This window comes from Neoarius graeffei, chromosome 4 (genome assembly GCF_027579695.1).
Source record: "Neoarius graeffei isolate fNeoGra1 chromosome 4, fNeoGra1.pri, whole genome shotgun sequence".
In the NCBI taxonomy this organism is placed as follows: Eukaryota; Metazoa; Chordata; class Actinopteri; order Siluriformes; family Ariidae; genus Neoarius; species Neoarius graeffei.
In genome coordinates, this window is record NC_083572.1 from 110,142,429 (window position 1) to 110,159,681 (window position 17,253).

Sequence of the window (17,253 nt, forward strand, 5' to 3'; positions counted from 1 at the left end):
TGCATTCCTCTTTCCTCAGCACAGTGCATCAGTTCGTCCAGCCTTGCCTCCTCCCTCACTGTATTTGTGTTGAAGGTTCCCATAATAAATGGTCTCCTACAGCGCAAGAGTGCATTGGACAGTTGGCTGTGGTCAGACTGAACCCTTCCTCTCGGATGGAGAGGGTTTGGGGTCCAGTCGTCATAGTGCCCTCCCAGGGGAGGACCAGCACCACTGTCCGCTGCATGGCTCCTGCGGACTCCCACCGCTGGAAGTATAGGATTTTTGTTGACTGGTGTCTCCATTTTCAAGCTTTACAATGCTAGTTAAGGACTATGGGGAGCACCTTCTCACAGCCCTACTCTGGCTGATTTGGGCTTAAAGCCCTCATCCGCCCTTGCTCCGCCATCTTCAGATGGTATACGGTACGGAGCCAGGCACGAGCAGCATCTGTGGTTTTTGTTCAGAGTGACCTTCTCCTAGATAGGTTGCCTACCATGGCTGGGCCCCATCTACCTGCTATTTACCCATAGCATAGAAATAGCGCCCTAAAAAACATAATAAAAAAATAATAATAATAATAAAAGAAGAATCTTGAGTGACAGATTCCTCCACAAATTGTGAGAGGAGTTGATTTCAGAAGGGGAGTACCCTTCCCGGGACGGACAGACATCGCCACGACATAATCCCCCTTCAGGCCTTTCGGCCAACGGGGGATAAAAAAAGATTCGCAATGACACAAAGTTGAAAATGACTTGGTTTTCCGATCATCCAGATGAGGTGGGAAGCAGCATTTTGTGATTTTGTGTATGTCGGTCCGATTTCTTGATCAATTTTATTCAAATATGGCTCTCAGAATGCAGGACAAAGAATGCACCATTTTACACCTTTTTAAAAAAATAATAATTTTCCAGTGGGGGATTCATGCCCCCAGACCCCACTAGAAGGGTGTGGCTGCATCACACAATCTGATCTCCTGCTTTTCATTCTCTGGGGGCTGGTGATTATAATATAATACACGAGCACACATGCCCATGAGTGGCTAGTGTCGCTGTGATTGACAGGGCAGATCGAGTATGCCCCTCCCACTCAGACAGCACAGGAAGTTTTACTTCTTGGGCTGTACGTGTGTGTGGGATCACTGCAATTCGTTCTGGATGACAAATACACTGAACGCTTTTAACGAAAGTCAACAGACAGTGTAGGTTTAACTATTTATCATCAAATTCATAGCGTGATTAAAAATAAATAACTCCTTTTAGAAACTAGATGGTAAGCAAAAGGTGTGAAAAAGCATCTTGTGGATAAAATACTGAAAAACAGTAGCAGCAGGAGGTCTGTGTGAGCGTGAACATGATTTATCACGTCGCTCGAAGCTCAAACAGTTAAAGGAAGTGAGAGAGAGAGAGAGAGAGAGAGAGAGAGAGAGAGGAGAGCGAGAATGAAAGTCACAGTCAAATGAGTTTCGGTGGGACCATCTGTACAGGACAGGAGACACTCACTGAGACACTTCAACACGACTCTGCTTACCTTTTTAGCGATGCACAGAGTTCGGAGGCCATTGGCGGCGTACAGGTTCAAGTAGTTCTGCGTTTTGTAGAGAATTTTTCGCTGCCGTTTACCTTTGGAGTTGTCTGGAATGGAGAAGTAATGAGTTTAAGCAAAAACAGTTTTTACACAAGGAATAAAATATTAACGATATTTACACGATGACGAGCTTTTCACAAAAAAACAAAATAAAACAAAAAAACCCCAGAATATTTACAGAGACAGAACGCGGAGCTACCTAAGGTGATGCACAGTGGGTGTGGTCACTATGCAAATGAGGAGTGAATCAAATGTGGTGATGCAATACAGTTGGAACAATTTCCGAACAGTGCCCTCTGGTGTATGGATGAGTTTCAGTCTGGCTACAAGTGTGTAAACCGCTTCATGTGTAAACAACTGAATAAATAAAAAAGTTTGTGATTTTTTTTTTGGTTCCACATATTTGTTTTAAAAGTGTTTTGAAAACCCAAACAGAACAGCGTCTGCGTCTTTACTGGCTATCTGTGGGTTCGTCAAAAAAGACAGCGGAAGTCACAAAGTGTTTAAATTCATTGTAGCATTAAACAAAGTCCACTAATATTTATACTATACATACATTTTTATTTTTTACTCAAAATGGGTAGTTATTACTAACAATGAAACCATGAGTATAAACTACAGACAGAGACTCAGGGCCTGTCCACACGGCAACGGATTCAGGTGAATCCGATACAATTGTTTATCGTTTCGGCCTGGCGTCCACACGGCACCGGCGTTTTGGGTGCCCCAAAACGCAATCTTTTGAGAACGGGTTCCAGAGTGGAAAGATCTGGCAACGTTGCCATTGCGAAGTCGTCTGGATGAGTAGAACGGATTTGTTTACGATGACGTCACAACCACATGACTGTGAGTGCTTCACGCCAGGTAGAAGTGTAACGAACTCGATGCGAGTTGTCAACAAATCCTATAACTTGGTTCATGAAACGCGCTTACAAAATATTTTCACTGTGAATATTTATTGTACAATGGTGCAAAGTGAGTGAGAGAGAGAGAGAGAGAGAGAGAATAGCCCTTAGGGCAGAGTCAATCCCGCCAGCAAAAATAGGGAAAAAAAGGAGCGATCTTCAGATGTTGGTTTAAGTCCTACAATACATTCCTCAAAAAGGGCGTAGAAGAACAAATTAATCCATCAACGTGTAGCATTCAATTTATTCCGGCCCATTAAAGACGCCGCCTTCCGCGTAGAACCATACGTCATCCTCACTGCCATATTGGATGGGTCAAAGCGGAGAATAAAGATGCCTCATTCATGTGCTGCGTTTAACTGTACCAACAGGTTTGCCGTCCAAACGAGATCACATGGGATTACCTTTCACAGGTGAGACTGGAAAAATACTTTTCATTGTATTTGGTCATTATAATGTAATTTTACGAACAGATTTTTCTGACTTTGTGGCTAATATGAAGTCTCGCGCATAATAGTTTATGTGCATGTGTCCTTACTTCTTCTATTGTTCTGGTGTCTCAGAAGGGACCGTCTTACAGCGCCCCTAGAGGTGTGGCATGTGTATTGCATCGTTTTCAGCAAGCGTTGCGTTGCCATATGGACCTGATATTTTACTGATCGTTGCCCATGTGGACGCGATATTTTTTTAAATAACATCTCGTTGCCGTTGTCGTGTGGATGTAGCCTCACTCACACACACGCTCACTACTTACGCACTCGCTGGAGAACGACCCTTTATTCATATGCACACTGTGTAGTGAGCATCTGTAGTGAACATAGTCACTGAGGATTTGGTTTAATTGTGTGTTAGAAAGAAAACATCAGATTTGTTGTTAGTGTTTGTGCATCGCACTAACTTGTGAATGTGTCGATATAATAAAGAGAAAATCACATGTTGGCTTGAAGATATGAAGTTTATCTTCGTGTTGAAAAACTTGCATTTTTTCAGATGAAATACATCACGGATCTGAGTGACATAATTAAATATTGTCTGGCTTTTTTTCGTGGTCTATCAGATATATTCCATTCAGCTCGCATGATACTGAACGAGTCAAAGGCGAGTAGCTGAATGGAATATATCTGATAGACCACGAAAAAAAGCCAGACAATTTTTATTATCATCATCATCCTCCATACACATTCCTTTCGGGTGTTCAACGCGTCTTTCTCTTTCAAAATTCTCTCAAAATCTTCTGTATTTAGCAAAGCAAACCTGGCGGCCATGTTTGTTTACAAATTGTCCCAGTCGCTCGCTCGCTAGCACAGGAAGTTTTACATCTCTGACGTTTGACATCATGTTGCCTCGACAACCATGCAGTATCGTAAACCATATTCAACGCTCGTTCTCCATTGGGTAGCGTGATGTAACGCACGTAGAATAAGCGATATGCTAACAATATTGCATGCTATCAAACCAAATGAATGAAACCCGCTAGAAAGGAATAGAACACATGTTTTTATTCCATCGAAAACGTGTCCTGTATGTATAATCATTCCTGATATTTCATTCCGATGACGTCACTCCCAGTGTTTCCCTGCTGACTAGATGCACATTGTCAAAATGGTGAACCGGTTCAAAATTAAAATTATTTTGATTAACTTGTGTATTTTTTTGTCAATTTCTCCATATAATATAAAGAACATTTGCGAAGATGTGAAGTTTATCTTCTCGTGTTGAAAATATTTTCACTTGTTCACGTCACTCACTTGTGATGTATACATTCTCCACTCGAAGATAAACTTCATATCGTCACACCACTGTGTAACATCCTCTCTCTCTATCCACATTCACTGGATATGAGCAATCGGGTGCTCTGATTGGCTACTCTACTATGAGGATATCAGCTCATATGGACCCTTTTCACGTGACGTCACGACAAACGTGGCCGCCATTTTGGACGTATACTACCAGTAGTTTACCACAGCCAGCATTGAGGAACGGCAGCAAAGAAAGTGTTTATTTTCAGCAAGACTTCCATCATGCCACTATATTGTTGTGCACCTGGATGTAGTAACCATCAACAAACAAGGCAAGGGTTATCATTTTATCGGATCCTGGTAGATGCTGACCGACGGAGAAGATGGATAGCGGCATACCAGCGCTTGTGCAGTGACCACTTTGTTGGCGGTAAGACGAATAAAATTAGCCAGAAAAGGCATTACATTGCTGTTAACATTCTGTGGTGGCGAGTGTGTAACCAAATAGGCTAAAATAACCCATTGTAACCTCTTTGTTCTTCTGTAGTAGCTATTAGCTAACGACATTAGCTAGCGTTGTGTTCCTTTGCTGTTGGTAGACTGTAGGACAGATCAGAGGCAGTGTCCTACAAACAGCGCTTAATTTGAGGGGAGCAAGCCAGAGCGCGCTCCGGAACCTCGGGCGTTGGCTCCGGCAGCTATTTACACTGGATCTGGTGATCCGACACCTCTTTTGACTATGTAACAAAAAAAAAAACCCAAATAATTAAATAAAAAAATGCAAGTTTATTTAGTGTTAATGTCTGATTTTGATATCTGTCTTGTTGGTGATTTCAATCATGAAACGACATCCACAAAATATCTGCAGATGAACTTAATTTGCAGTGTTATTACAAAACATGCCCAGAAGCGCAGCGCCGCGCCCCCATCTCCTCTCCTCTTTTTCTCTGCACCGGAGCCGCTCATCCTCTGCGCTCCGGGACCTCCCACTTTACAAATTAAGCACTGCCTACAAATAAGTGGTCAAAACAAGAGGAACATGTATTTGTCTCTTAAATCCAGGCCGTTCCCTGTAATCTGTAACAACGGTTGGAGAAAGTAATGGCAAATAGTGAGTGCACAAACCATAGAAGGTAAACTGTACACAGCGCCAGGGCAGTGTGATGGTATGTCTACTTTTAGATTGTGTTAGCTTATCAATGAACACACTCGTCACTCGACGAGTTTCACGTCTTTACGACGGATACTTAAACGTGTGTTAGGTATTATTGTTGCAGTCTAAGCAGTCATTGTAGCAGCTAGATGAGCGAGAACCGAAAGGGTCTGTGCCATAAACCGTTATTTCTGTACGGTGTTGCTAATGTGTCGTTACTGTTGTTATTTCTCCCTCTGCTCGCCCTGTAAATGCCCTGCGTCGCTGGATAGCGAAGGTGTTTTCTGCATCTCGCTCGTTTTTCTTGTATGTTCTCCGTTTGTCGCCTTCCTCGCATTCAAACCAATTCGAGCCGAAGTCCGCTACATGTCCAAAATGGTGGTTGCGTTTACGAAGGTCATGTGACTGAAAAGGGTCTATACCGTGAATAGAGAAAAACAAAATGGAGTGTGTTGCCGAACCAACCATGGACGAAATAAAAATTGACTCGAAACCCCCCCCCCAATAAAAAAAAAACAAAAAAAACCCCAACAGAATATGGAATAAAAGTATTTGATGGTAAAAACGTATCTTTAATTTTCCAAGAATTATTATCGCATTTTTCACAAATTGCTCCTGTCATTTCGCCAGTTTGTTTACATTCTAAACAGAAATGATTTTGTTGGACATTTTGTATAAAAGTTTTTATTTATTGAATTTGCAAAAAATAAAAATGCTCTGGTTGTCAAAATCCAGTGAATGTGGATAGAATAAAACAGTTATTCCACTCAACCTCGCCATACATGGATTATAGACGACGAGGTGCATGGATGACTTGATTTCGTGGAATAACTTATATTTTATATTTATAGTCTGCATATATGTGAAGCTTAATAGGGATTTTTTTTCCCAATTTCAGCATGAATAGATAAATATGTTTCAAGATAAATTTGAGAGAAAAAAGAAAAAAAAAAACCATAAAATGGTTAAAAACATGCTACGTTACTACGGCTTTATCACACTATGTAGAATGTCCACTTCTGTATGGACAATTTATGCACAAGAACAAACAGATGGATAGACAGACGGATAAAAGACTCAATCCTTTGGGTAAACTAATAAATACAAGTCTGAGATTTTTCTTGATCATGGATTATACAAAGTCCCGCCCCCTGACCAATCAGATACTTTTGTCCTCATTCCAGTCACTGATTGATCATCTTTTTTAACTTTACTGGATAAATGTTCTTTGGGGAGCGTGACCGTGCGCGTCCCAGTGTTCACATATGTCCGAGGTGTGCGTTTGGTGGAACCAGTGATGATTTAAAAGCCTCACATGCGAGCTGCATAAACTGATTTAACTCCTGCATCCTGACAGGAAAGCCACACCAGCTCGGAGTGAGAGTTTTGCTCAAAAAAAGCAGCCAAGAGTGGGCAAAAGCGCCAAAACCTGGCCTCGCCGTCCCCCCTGTGATTCATCAGCAGGCTGTGCGACGTCGGCTTGCCAACACACTTGTTTTTCTGCTCGGCTCCCTGCCACCTGCTTCCTACAGCGACACAACAGAAGGAGACGACTTCATCCTGGCCACTGTCTACAACCACTTTTTTTTTTTTTTAAGGTCTGGAATAAAACTGGGAATAGACGCGTCATGCAAAAGCCAAAATTATTATTCATTTAACAGCAGCTGAGGATAAGCCAACAAAGTTAAATTAATTAATTTATTTATTTAAAACAAAACAAAAAAACCCCCACCTTTTTAAACAACGCTGAAGTGCAACGCTGGGGTGTTTCGTGTTTCTTTTAAAGCATAGCATTTTAAAATTACGTAGAATGCTAAAGCGCTGTAAAATGGCCAATTATCTCTACACCTGTACCCACATTAGAAACAGCATGGCTTATGAATATGCATCAATATGCAAATTACTAAACACGCTGTGAAATTCAGTGCACTTTCAGTCGCGGTGTCTCAATTTACACTGTCGTTTTGTCACTGATTTACAGAACAGCAGTGAATCTGTGAGGATATATACATATACATCTATCTATATTTCAACATTACCATGGCAACCACAATGATGTTCACCAACAGCAGTTAAGTTAGCTATCTAGCTAAAACAGAACTCGCTTCCGTGGCTAAAAGTAATTTCCAAGCACTGTGTCATCATCCTTGAATAATTTGCAAAATCAGACGTGATTGGTTCAACTTGGTCACTGGGCCTTTAATGACGTTACCATGATAACTACAACTTTAATCATCATGAGCATCAAATTAAAAATTAGATAGTTAGCTAGAATAGAACAACTCCTGTGGCTAACTTTAGTTTCACAAGGCTAATCATTTGCATATCACAGGACTGGATCAAAGCTGTTGAGCGTTTCATTTTGCGGCATCATAAATGAAGTTCATGCACAGCCCCGCCCCCTGATTGGTTCCAAATGCTCATTTAAATATCACACTGTAGAGTTGACGGCACTTTTTATTCAGCTCAGTTTATAACTATTTTTATGAAGTTAATCTGCAGCTATAATCCACTGCTCTGTTATTCATCAACACAAAGCACAGGTCGCTCAAGGAAAAAAAAAAAAGCCATGTTTGTTTTTCCAGTCCAACATGGACGCCAGGTCTGTACAGTGTTGCATAATTAATTCTCACACTTCAAAGCAGGCGTATGGTTCTGGGTTGCCATCTCCCTTCACATGGCTCACCACTGGCCTGGTTTGCATTTCCTCCAGCATCCTGTGAATGGAGTCATTGTCAAGTCTGGAGTGCCTCAACCCTGATTGAAGCTCCACCCAAGAGAGGTCACATGACTGACCTCCCAGCCACATCAGATTTCGAGCTCTAGACTTTCCTTTCAGACAGAATTTACTGGTGGAACTTTTACATATTCAAGATTTAGTTGGGTTTGAACTCGTTTTTCACCCAAACTGAATTGAGGCCATCTGCTCTGATGTGGGTGGAGCAGAAAGACAGGGGGCGTGGCATTCTACTCCAGAGTATTTTAACCAAGAATCATAAAAATAGAAAGAACATAGCAAATAATCACGATGTTTATATCTTAGTGATTGTCAGATTTTATTTAAAAAAAAATGTTGACAAATCTGATTTTACCAAACCGATCGCTTAAATCACCACCGTCCCCATCAACCGATGACTTAATCACCACTCCCCCCCCATCAACCGATCACTAAATCACCACCGTCCCCATCAACCGATCACTTAATCACCACTCCCCCCCATCAACCGATCACTAAATCACCACCGTCCCCATCAACCGATCACTTAATCACCACTCCCCCCATCAACCGATCACTAAATCACCACCGTCCCCATCAACCGATCACTTAATCACCACTCCCCCCATCAACCGATCACTTAATCACCACTCCCCCCCATCAACCGATCGCTAAATCACCACCGTCCCCATCAACCGATCACTTAATCACCACTCCCCCCATCAACCGATCACTAAATCACCACCGTCCCCATCAACCAATCACTTAATCACCACTCCCCCCCATCAACCGATCACTAAATCACCACCGTCCCCATCAACCGATCACTTAATCACCACTCCCCCCCATCAACCGATCACTAAATCACCACCGTCCCCATCAACCAATCACTTAATCACCACTCCCCCCCATCAACCGATCACTTAATCACCACTCCCCACCATCAACCGATCACTAAATCACCACCGTCCCCATCAACCGATCACTTAATCACCACTCCCCCCCATCAACCGATCACTAAATCACCACCGTCCCCATCAACCGATCACTGAATCACCACTCCCCCCCATCAACCGATCACTTAATCACCACTCCCCCCCATCAACCGATCACTTAATCACCACTCCCCCCCATCAACCGATCACTAAATCACCACCGTCCCCATCAACCGATCACTTAATCACCACTCCCCCCCATCAACCGATCACTAAATCACCACCGTCCCCATCAACCGATCACTTAATCACCACTCCCCCCATCAACCGATCACTTAATCACCACTCCCCCCCCATCAACCGATCGCTAAATCACCACCGTCCCCATCAACCGATCACTTAATCACCACTCCCCCCATCAACCGATCACTAAATCACCACCGTCCCCATCAACCAATCACTTAATCACCACTCCCCCCCATCAACCGATCACTAAATCACCACCGTCCCCATCAACCGATCACTTAATCACCACTCCCCCCCATCAACCGATCACTAAATCACCACCGTCCCCATCAACCAATCACTTAATCACCACTCCCCCCCATCAACCGATCACTTAATCACCACTCCCCACCATCAACCGATCACTAAATCACCACCGTCCCCATCAACCGATCACTTAATCACCACTCCCCCCCATCAACCGATCACTAAATCACCACCGTCCCCATCAACCGATCACTGAATCACCACTCCCCCCCATCAACCGATCACTTAATCACCACTCCCCCCCATCAACCGATCACTTAATCACCACTCCCCCCCATCAACCGATCACTAAATCACCACCGTCCCCATCAACCGATCACTTAATCACCACTCCCCCCATCAACCGATCACTAAATCACCACCGTCCCCATCAACCGATCACTGAATCACCACTCCCCCCCATCAACCGATCACTGAATCACCACTCCCCCCATCAACCGATCACTTAATCACCACTCCCCCCCATCAACCGATCACTTAATCACCACTCCCCCCCATCAACCGATCACTAAATCACCACTCCCCCCCATCAACCGATCACTTAATCACCACTCCCCCCCCATCAACCGATCGCTAAATCACCACCGTCCCCATCAACCGATCACTTAATCACCACTTCCCCCCTACCATCAACCGATCGCTAAATCACCACCGTCCCCATCAACCGATCACTTAATCACCACTCCCCCCCCCATCAACCGATCGCTAAATCACCACCGTCCCCATCAACCGATCACTTAATCACCACTCCCCCCCTACCATCAACCGATCGCTAAATCACCACCGTCCCCATCAACCGATCACTTAATCACCACTTCCCCCCCATCAACCGATCGCTAAATCACCACCGTCCCCATCAACCGATCACTTAATCACCACTCCCCCCCTACCATCAACCGATCGCTAAATCACCACCGTCCCCATCAACCGATCACTTAATCACCACTCCCCCCATCAACCGATCGCTAAATCACCACCGTCCCCATCAACCGATCACTTAATCACCACTCCCCCCCACCATCAACCGATCGCTAAATCACCACTGTCCCCATCAACCGATCACTTAATCACCACTTCCCACCATCAACCGATCGCTAAATCACCACCGTCCCCATCAACCGATCACTTAATCACCACTTCCCCCCTACCATCAACCGATCGCTAAATCACCACCGTCCCCATCAACCGATCACTTAATCACCACTCCCCCCCCATCAACCGATCGCTAAATCACCACCGTCCCCATCAACCGATCACTTAATCACCACTCCCCCCCTACCATCAACCGATCGCTAAATCACCACCGTCCCCATCAACCGATCACTTAATCACCACTTCCCCCTACCATCAACCGATCGCTAAATCACCACCGTCCCCATCAACCGATCACTTAATCACCACTCCCCCCCATCAACCGATCGCTAAATCACCACCGTCCCCATCAACCGATCACTTAATCACCACTCCCCCCCACCATCAACCGATTGCTAAATCACCACCGTCCCCATCAACCGATCACTTAATCACCACTCCCCCCCAACCATCAACTGATCGCTAAATCACCACCGTCTCCATCAACCGATCACTTAATCACCACTCCCCCCCCACCCCCCCATCAACCGATCGCTAAATCACCACCATCCCCATTAACCGATCACTATTAACATCAACTAATAAAATCACTGCTACTCACGTCGGCTAATCACCACCGTCCCCATTAATTGATCACTAAATCACCATAATTTACATAAACTAGTCACAAATCACTGATACTCCCATCGACTAATCAGTGATCATCACTGTTCCCATCAACCAATCACCACTGTTCCATTACATTCCATTACAGGCATCTTATCCAGAGTGAAGTACAACATACCCAGAGCAGCCTGGGGAGCAGTTGGGGGTTAGGTGCCTTGCTCAAGGGAGCTTTAGCCATTCCTGCTGGTCCAGGGAATCAAACCAACAACCTTTTGGTCCCAACACTGTTTCTCTAACCATTAGGCCATGGCGTTCCCATCAAACAATCACCACTATTCCCATCAACTAATAACTAATCACCATTGCTCACATTAACTAATCACAATTGTTCCCGTTTACAAAATCAACTAATCACGTGTCACCACTTTTCCCACCATCTAAACACTAGTTATGCCGCTTTTCCACTACCAACGCGGCTGAGTTGGGCTGAGCCGTGCCGTGCTGAGTTGGGCTGAGTCGAGCTGAGTGGGGCTGTTGGAGTTGCATTTCGACTACAACCGCGCTGAACCGTGCTGGCTGGAAGTGGGTGGACACATTGGGTGGAGTTAGCGAAAGTGGGTGGACGTCACGTGATGTCGTTAGGCGGCGCAAACAGTGACATCAGTGACCTTTTAAGCGGTAGTCTCACGACCCGGATAGTAAACAATAAACATGGAGGACATGGAGTCGTTAGTGTTGCTGGTCTTGGTGCTGTGGCTTGTTGTCACCGACAACGCCAACAGATACTGGCAAGAGCGTGTAGATGAGGCGAGGCGCATAAGGCTTCAGAAATTCTCGTAATTCGTAATTCTTCTTGTTCCAGGTTTACGGTGTTTACAGATCCCAGCGTGCTCGCGGGGCGTGTGTGGGCATGTGAGAACACTCCTCACCAATCAGTGCACAGGGGAGTGTCTCCTCACGCCCCTAGCCCCACTCGGCTCGGTTTGGCTCGCTTCAGCCCCACTCCAAAACCGTGCGAGTTTTGGGTGCTAAGCAGGGCTGAAGCGAGCTGAGTCGTGCTGCTCTGAGGTAGTCGAAACGCGAGCCGTGTCGGGCTGAAGTGAGCTGAAAAAGGGTAGTGGAAAAGGGCCATTAGTTTAAACACTTGTGATTAATCACTAATCGCCACTACTCCCATCAACCGCTAATCACTGCTACTGCTAACCAAATCACTCATAACAACTGTTCACATTAACTATTTACCATTGTTCCCATCAACCACTCATCACAACTGTTCCCACCAACCAATCGCTGATCACCATTGTCCACATTAATTAATCACTACTGTTCCCATCTATCACTAAAATCACAATTGTTTACATCAAACAAATCACTAATCACCATTGTTTCCAGCAAAAATCTTCCTATTTATGCAAAACAATCTGATATGCAAAAATTGATGAGAATTCACTGAATATGTTAATTACCCTGTCACCTGGCAACGCCTTGCGACTTTTTGAGCCAACATTAGCAATTTCTTCCCTCGTGACTCATGAATTTCCAACGCTGCATTGAACAGGGCTAGTCTGGAGAAGGTTTTTACAGGACAGTTCCCCTTTCTCACAGGTGTAGCGTGAACACACAATGCAAATGTCTCATTCATCTCATTATCTGTAGCCGCTTTATCCTGTTCTACAGGGTCGCAGGCAAGCTGGAGCCTATCCCAGCTGACTACGGGCGAAAGGCGGGGTACACCCTGGACAAGTCGCCAGGTCATCACAGGGCTGACACATAGACACAGACAACCATTCACACTCACATTCACACCTACGCTCAATTTAGAGTCACCAGTTAACCTAACCTGCATGTCTTTGGACTGTGGGGGAAACCGGAGCACCCGGAGGAAACCCACGTGGACACGGGGAGAACATGCAAACTCCGCACAGAAAGGCCCTCGCCGGCCACGGGGCTCGAACCCGGACCTTCTTGCTGTGAGGCGACAGCGCTAACCACTACACCACCATGACGCCCACAATGCAAATGTGATAAATATTATTAAAATATCATAGTGGCAAATTATGAAAACAATAATACAGTATTACTGAATCTACTGTAACCAGGTCACTGTTAACACTGACTAAAACCTTCGATATTCGACGTCCTGAAAGCGGTTTTTGCAGGCTCGTACCTGTTGCAGGTGGTCTGATGAGGTCCATGATGACTGAGTCGGCTCCTTTGGTGTACACAGTGATCTGCTCGGTGAGTGGATGTCGCACCACCACAGACATGCGTTTACGTGTTGAGTCGAATCCCAGCGTATGCAGGAGCTCGAAGCTCAGCTTTCCTACATGTGGCAGCTCCACAGTCACCTGATCCGCCAGTCGGCCCACCAGAGCGCAGTTGTAGGCGCGGGCGGCGTACACCAGAGCCGCTTCGTCCGGAGACTCGGCTTCGTAACGCAGCTCGCCCTCGTCCTGAGCGGAAGCCTTGGCCGGGTCGTGTCCGAGTGGGACGGCGCTGAAGGCCTGCTGCAGACGCTCCTCATCCAGTTTGGCGAGCGTGCTCTCGGCGGACGGAGAGGACAGCATGCTGGAGGTGGCGCGCTGAGACGACGAGCGGTTGGTGGCCAGGCTGGACGAGCTGCTGTTGTTGGAGCCTGATGTCAAGCGACTCGGCGTGAAGCGTTTAATAAAGTCCTCGATGGTCTTCACTGGGGATTTCAGTTCAAAACGCCGCACCTGGGGGGAGATGATGAAATTTGCCAATATTTTGTAGAACTTAGAACCTACACTTAAAATATCACCAAAGTTAAACAATTTATTTCCCTGGCTTTTCAGTTTTATAATTCATTACAAAATCAACTTCTGTACAAAGCAAACTCTGATATTTATGACGGCGTATTGCGGCCATCGGAGGTTAAAAAAAAAAAGTTTTTGAGAAAAAAAAAATTTATTAAAAATTCGACTTCCAAGATTAAAGTTGTAAATTTACATGAAAAAAAAGGATATTACCTGAGATTATAAAATCCAACAATTTGTGAGGAAAAAAAAAAAAAACAACCCAAAAACAGAAATTCTGAGATTTAAAAAAATATATATATCACAAATTTCAAAGAAAAATATTGGGTTTTTGTGCATTATGGTGCTGAAGGAGGGACTAATATTGAGAGAAAAAAAAATTATTTCTGAGATTAAAAAGTCACAAATGTGCGAGAACACTATCTGGAAAAATGGTACTTTTTAAAATTTTTCACAATATAAAATAAGAATATAAAAGAATAAAGCACCAAGAGATTTTTAAACTACATTTTCCAGAATGCACTGCAGCCAGGAAGGCGGGGAGGACGTGATTGCTGTCTCAGAGAATATCCAAGTTTTATTTTTCATAACTTTGTGACTTTTTAAATCACAGAATTTGAGGGTTTTTTCCTTGCAGATGTATGACTTTATAATTCCAGAGAATATCTGAGGTATTTTTATAATAAATAATCTCAGACTTTAATCTCAGAAACCGAGGTTTTCTTTTCTTGGAATATTACCCCGTCCCTCAGCGATGCTTTTTTTTTAAAACTACAATGGCCCAAATATGCAGTCATAGATAGTGTTATAAATAAATAAATAAACCTTTTAATTAATTAATCTTTTATCACTGATGAAACAATGTTATTAGGGCCCGAGCACCGTTCGGTGCGAGACCCTATTGTTTTTCAAAGGATTATTATTATTATTATTCTGCCGTGTTTGGCCTTATTTGAGGCATTTCCCATGCACGAAAACTCATGAAATTTGATACACACATCAGTCATTGTCCTCGCTACTCAGCCACAGACTTTTGGCCCCGGGCGTGGCCCAGGGACTTCATAGTGCCCCTTTTTCCATTTCCCATTGAAATGAATGGGTAGAACTTGGGAATGATGATGTCATAAGGCCATTTGGAGTGAAATTACACATGGTCATTTCTAACGTACTCCTCCTAGACGGTTCATCAAATTCATGTCAAACTTGGCAAACATGATGCCAAGATATTGCTGAAGTTGAATTGCTAAGGGATTTTTGATATGTTGTAATATGTTGAAATAATATAACATATAATATGCCAAGATATTGAGGTATTTCACCCACGTGACCAAGTCACGTGACGCAGCCATTTTGGACGGCACGCTTAAGTCCTTCAGTGCAAGGCGGTATGAGATGGTGGAGACCTTTGCACATTTTAACAAGAAAGTAAGCTGTGATTCGTGTTAAATTGGATCTGTCTTTTATCACAAACACTGTACCCAGCCTTGGTATGGAGCCCTGTTTGTTTATTTCTGTGTCCCGTTTCTTTCTAGCCTCTGTTATTGCGTTTTATGTCTGATGTCTGCTACATGCAACCCTAGACAAATTAACACTGCCTTGTTTCACTGCTCAGATGGGTTAACAAACACTGACCCATTTACTTTTTGCTATATATTTTATCAAAATTGCGTTAACTGATAAACTAACCTGAAATGAAATGATCACTGCAAAGTCTGCAGTACTCTGTTGGCTCCCAATCCTGTCTCTTCACAGCTGCAATCCATTTGGCCCTCTTGTCTGGGTCAGTAGGAAACCGGTAGTGATGTGTCGGTCGCGAACGATCCGGTTCAAAGAGCCGGCTCTTTGAAGTGAACGATGGGAGCCGGCTCTTCGGTGGGAGCCGAGTTGGGGAGCCGAATTAGTTTTTTGTCCTTAGGTGCCTCAGAGAGAGAGAGACTTTCACAAAAAAAGTTGCTGTCCGATTGCGTCTTTGTGTTGTCTATTACCATTCAAAGGAAAAAGTAGCATGGTGTACGCCTACTTTTTTTGGTTGGGGGGGTTGATGTCATTCACAGCTGCGAAAATACGAAAATTGGTGTAATGCTTAAAGCTGTGGAGCGCAGGGGAGAGGAGTCTGTGAGGCACCTGAGGAGGGGAAAATCAGCTGTGTATTTTATATTGGTAATATAACACAGTTTTGCATTATGTTTGTGAGAAAATAATTTATTAATTGGTAAGTAAGTTTTATTTCTATAGCTAGAACATTGTTACACTGCTATACTTTACAAAGCTTTACAATGGCTACAAAAACTCAAAAATAAAATGGAAAACATTCTATTGATAAAATATAAATAATAATGTAATTAATTAACTAGTTAATTGCAGCAATTAAATCAAAAATAAAATCTCAGGAGCCGTTTGGGAGCCGAAAGAGCCGGCTCCTTATAGTAAGAAGAGCCAAAAGAGCCGGCTCTCGAAAAAGAGTCGAAATTCCCATCACTAGAAACCGGTAAAAGGAGCGTCCTGCACGCTGTCCCTGTCTGTTGTGGCAGCCCACAGCACAACAAGCAAACACCATGGTTATTTATAGAGTGCTTACTGACAAATTAATCTATTCTAGGTGTCTGTAACACGTTTTTTTTCAAGCTGGTTCTCCGTCTCTGTCTGCAGCGTTAGTATGTAGCTTGACGTTCAAAATGGCGGACACCGGGGCGTCACGTGACCCTGTGACGTCAGGTGAAATACCTCAATTGCTGAATGTTGAACTTTGATATCTTGTAATATGATTCTGATTCATTGGTTCGTTTGCATGTGTGAACGCGGACCACACAGTCTGTATGCTACAGTGTAACAATTTTACTGCCTGGTGCGGACCAAATAATCAAACACACACGATAATAGTGACCTATCATTGTGCATTTTGTTGCAGACAAAATGCACAATGATTTTTGATATACTGTAATATGTTGAAATATAACATATAATATGCCAAGATATTGCTGAATGTTGAACTCGATATCTTGTAATACGACTCTGATTCTGATACTCTTTAGCCATGATGGGCCTGTGTGATGAACATTTGATGAATATGTGACTGTTTTGTTGGGTGGCGGGATGTCCTGGGTTGCGGAACCACACGTGCGAGGGCCCGTCAAGGCCGCTAGCGGCTTTAATTGTTATTGTGTTTGTTTTCCTGGCAATGTTTTTAATTATAATTAAAAAAAATATATTAG

The 17,253-nt window shown here is 43.8% G+C and overlaps 1 protein-coding gene across 2 annotated transcripts in view; it reads right to left on the reverse strand.

The window, feature by feature from the left end:
* Positions 1-17,253, reverse strand: part of atp10a (ATPase phospholipid transporting 10A) — a 138,434-nt gene that overhangs the window by 60,866 nt on the left and 60,315 nt on the right. For both annotated transcript variants that reach the window (XM_060920173.1, XM_060920172.1), the window contains exons 10-11: positions 13,432-13,981; positions 1,510-1,613 (exon numbers count right to left, since the gene is read on the reverse strand). In XM_060920173.1, coding sequence (XP_060776156.1) covers positions 1,510-1,613; positions 13,432-13,981 — 654 coding nt within the window. The remainder of the gene's footprint in view (positions 1-1,509; positions 1,614-13,431; positions 13,982-17,253) is intronic.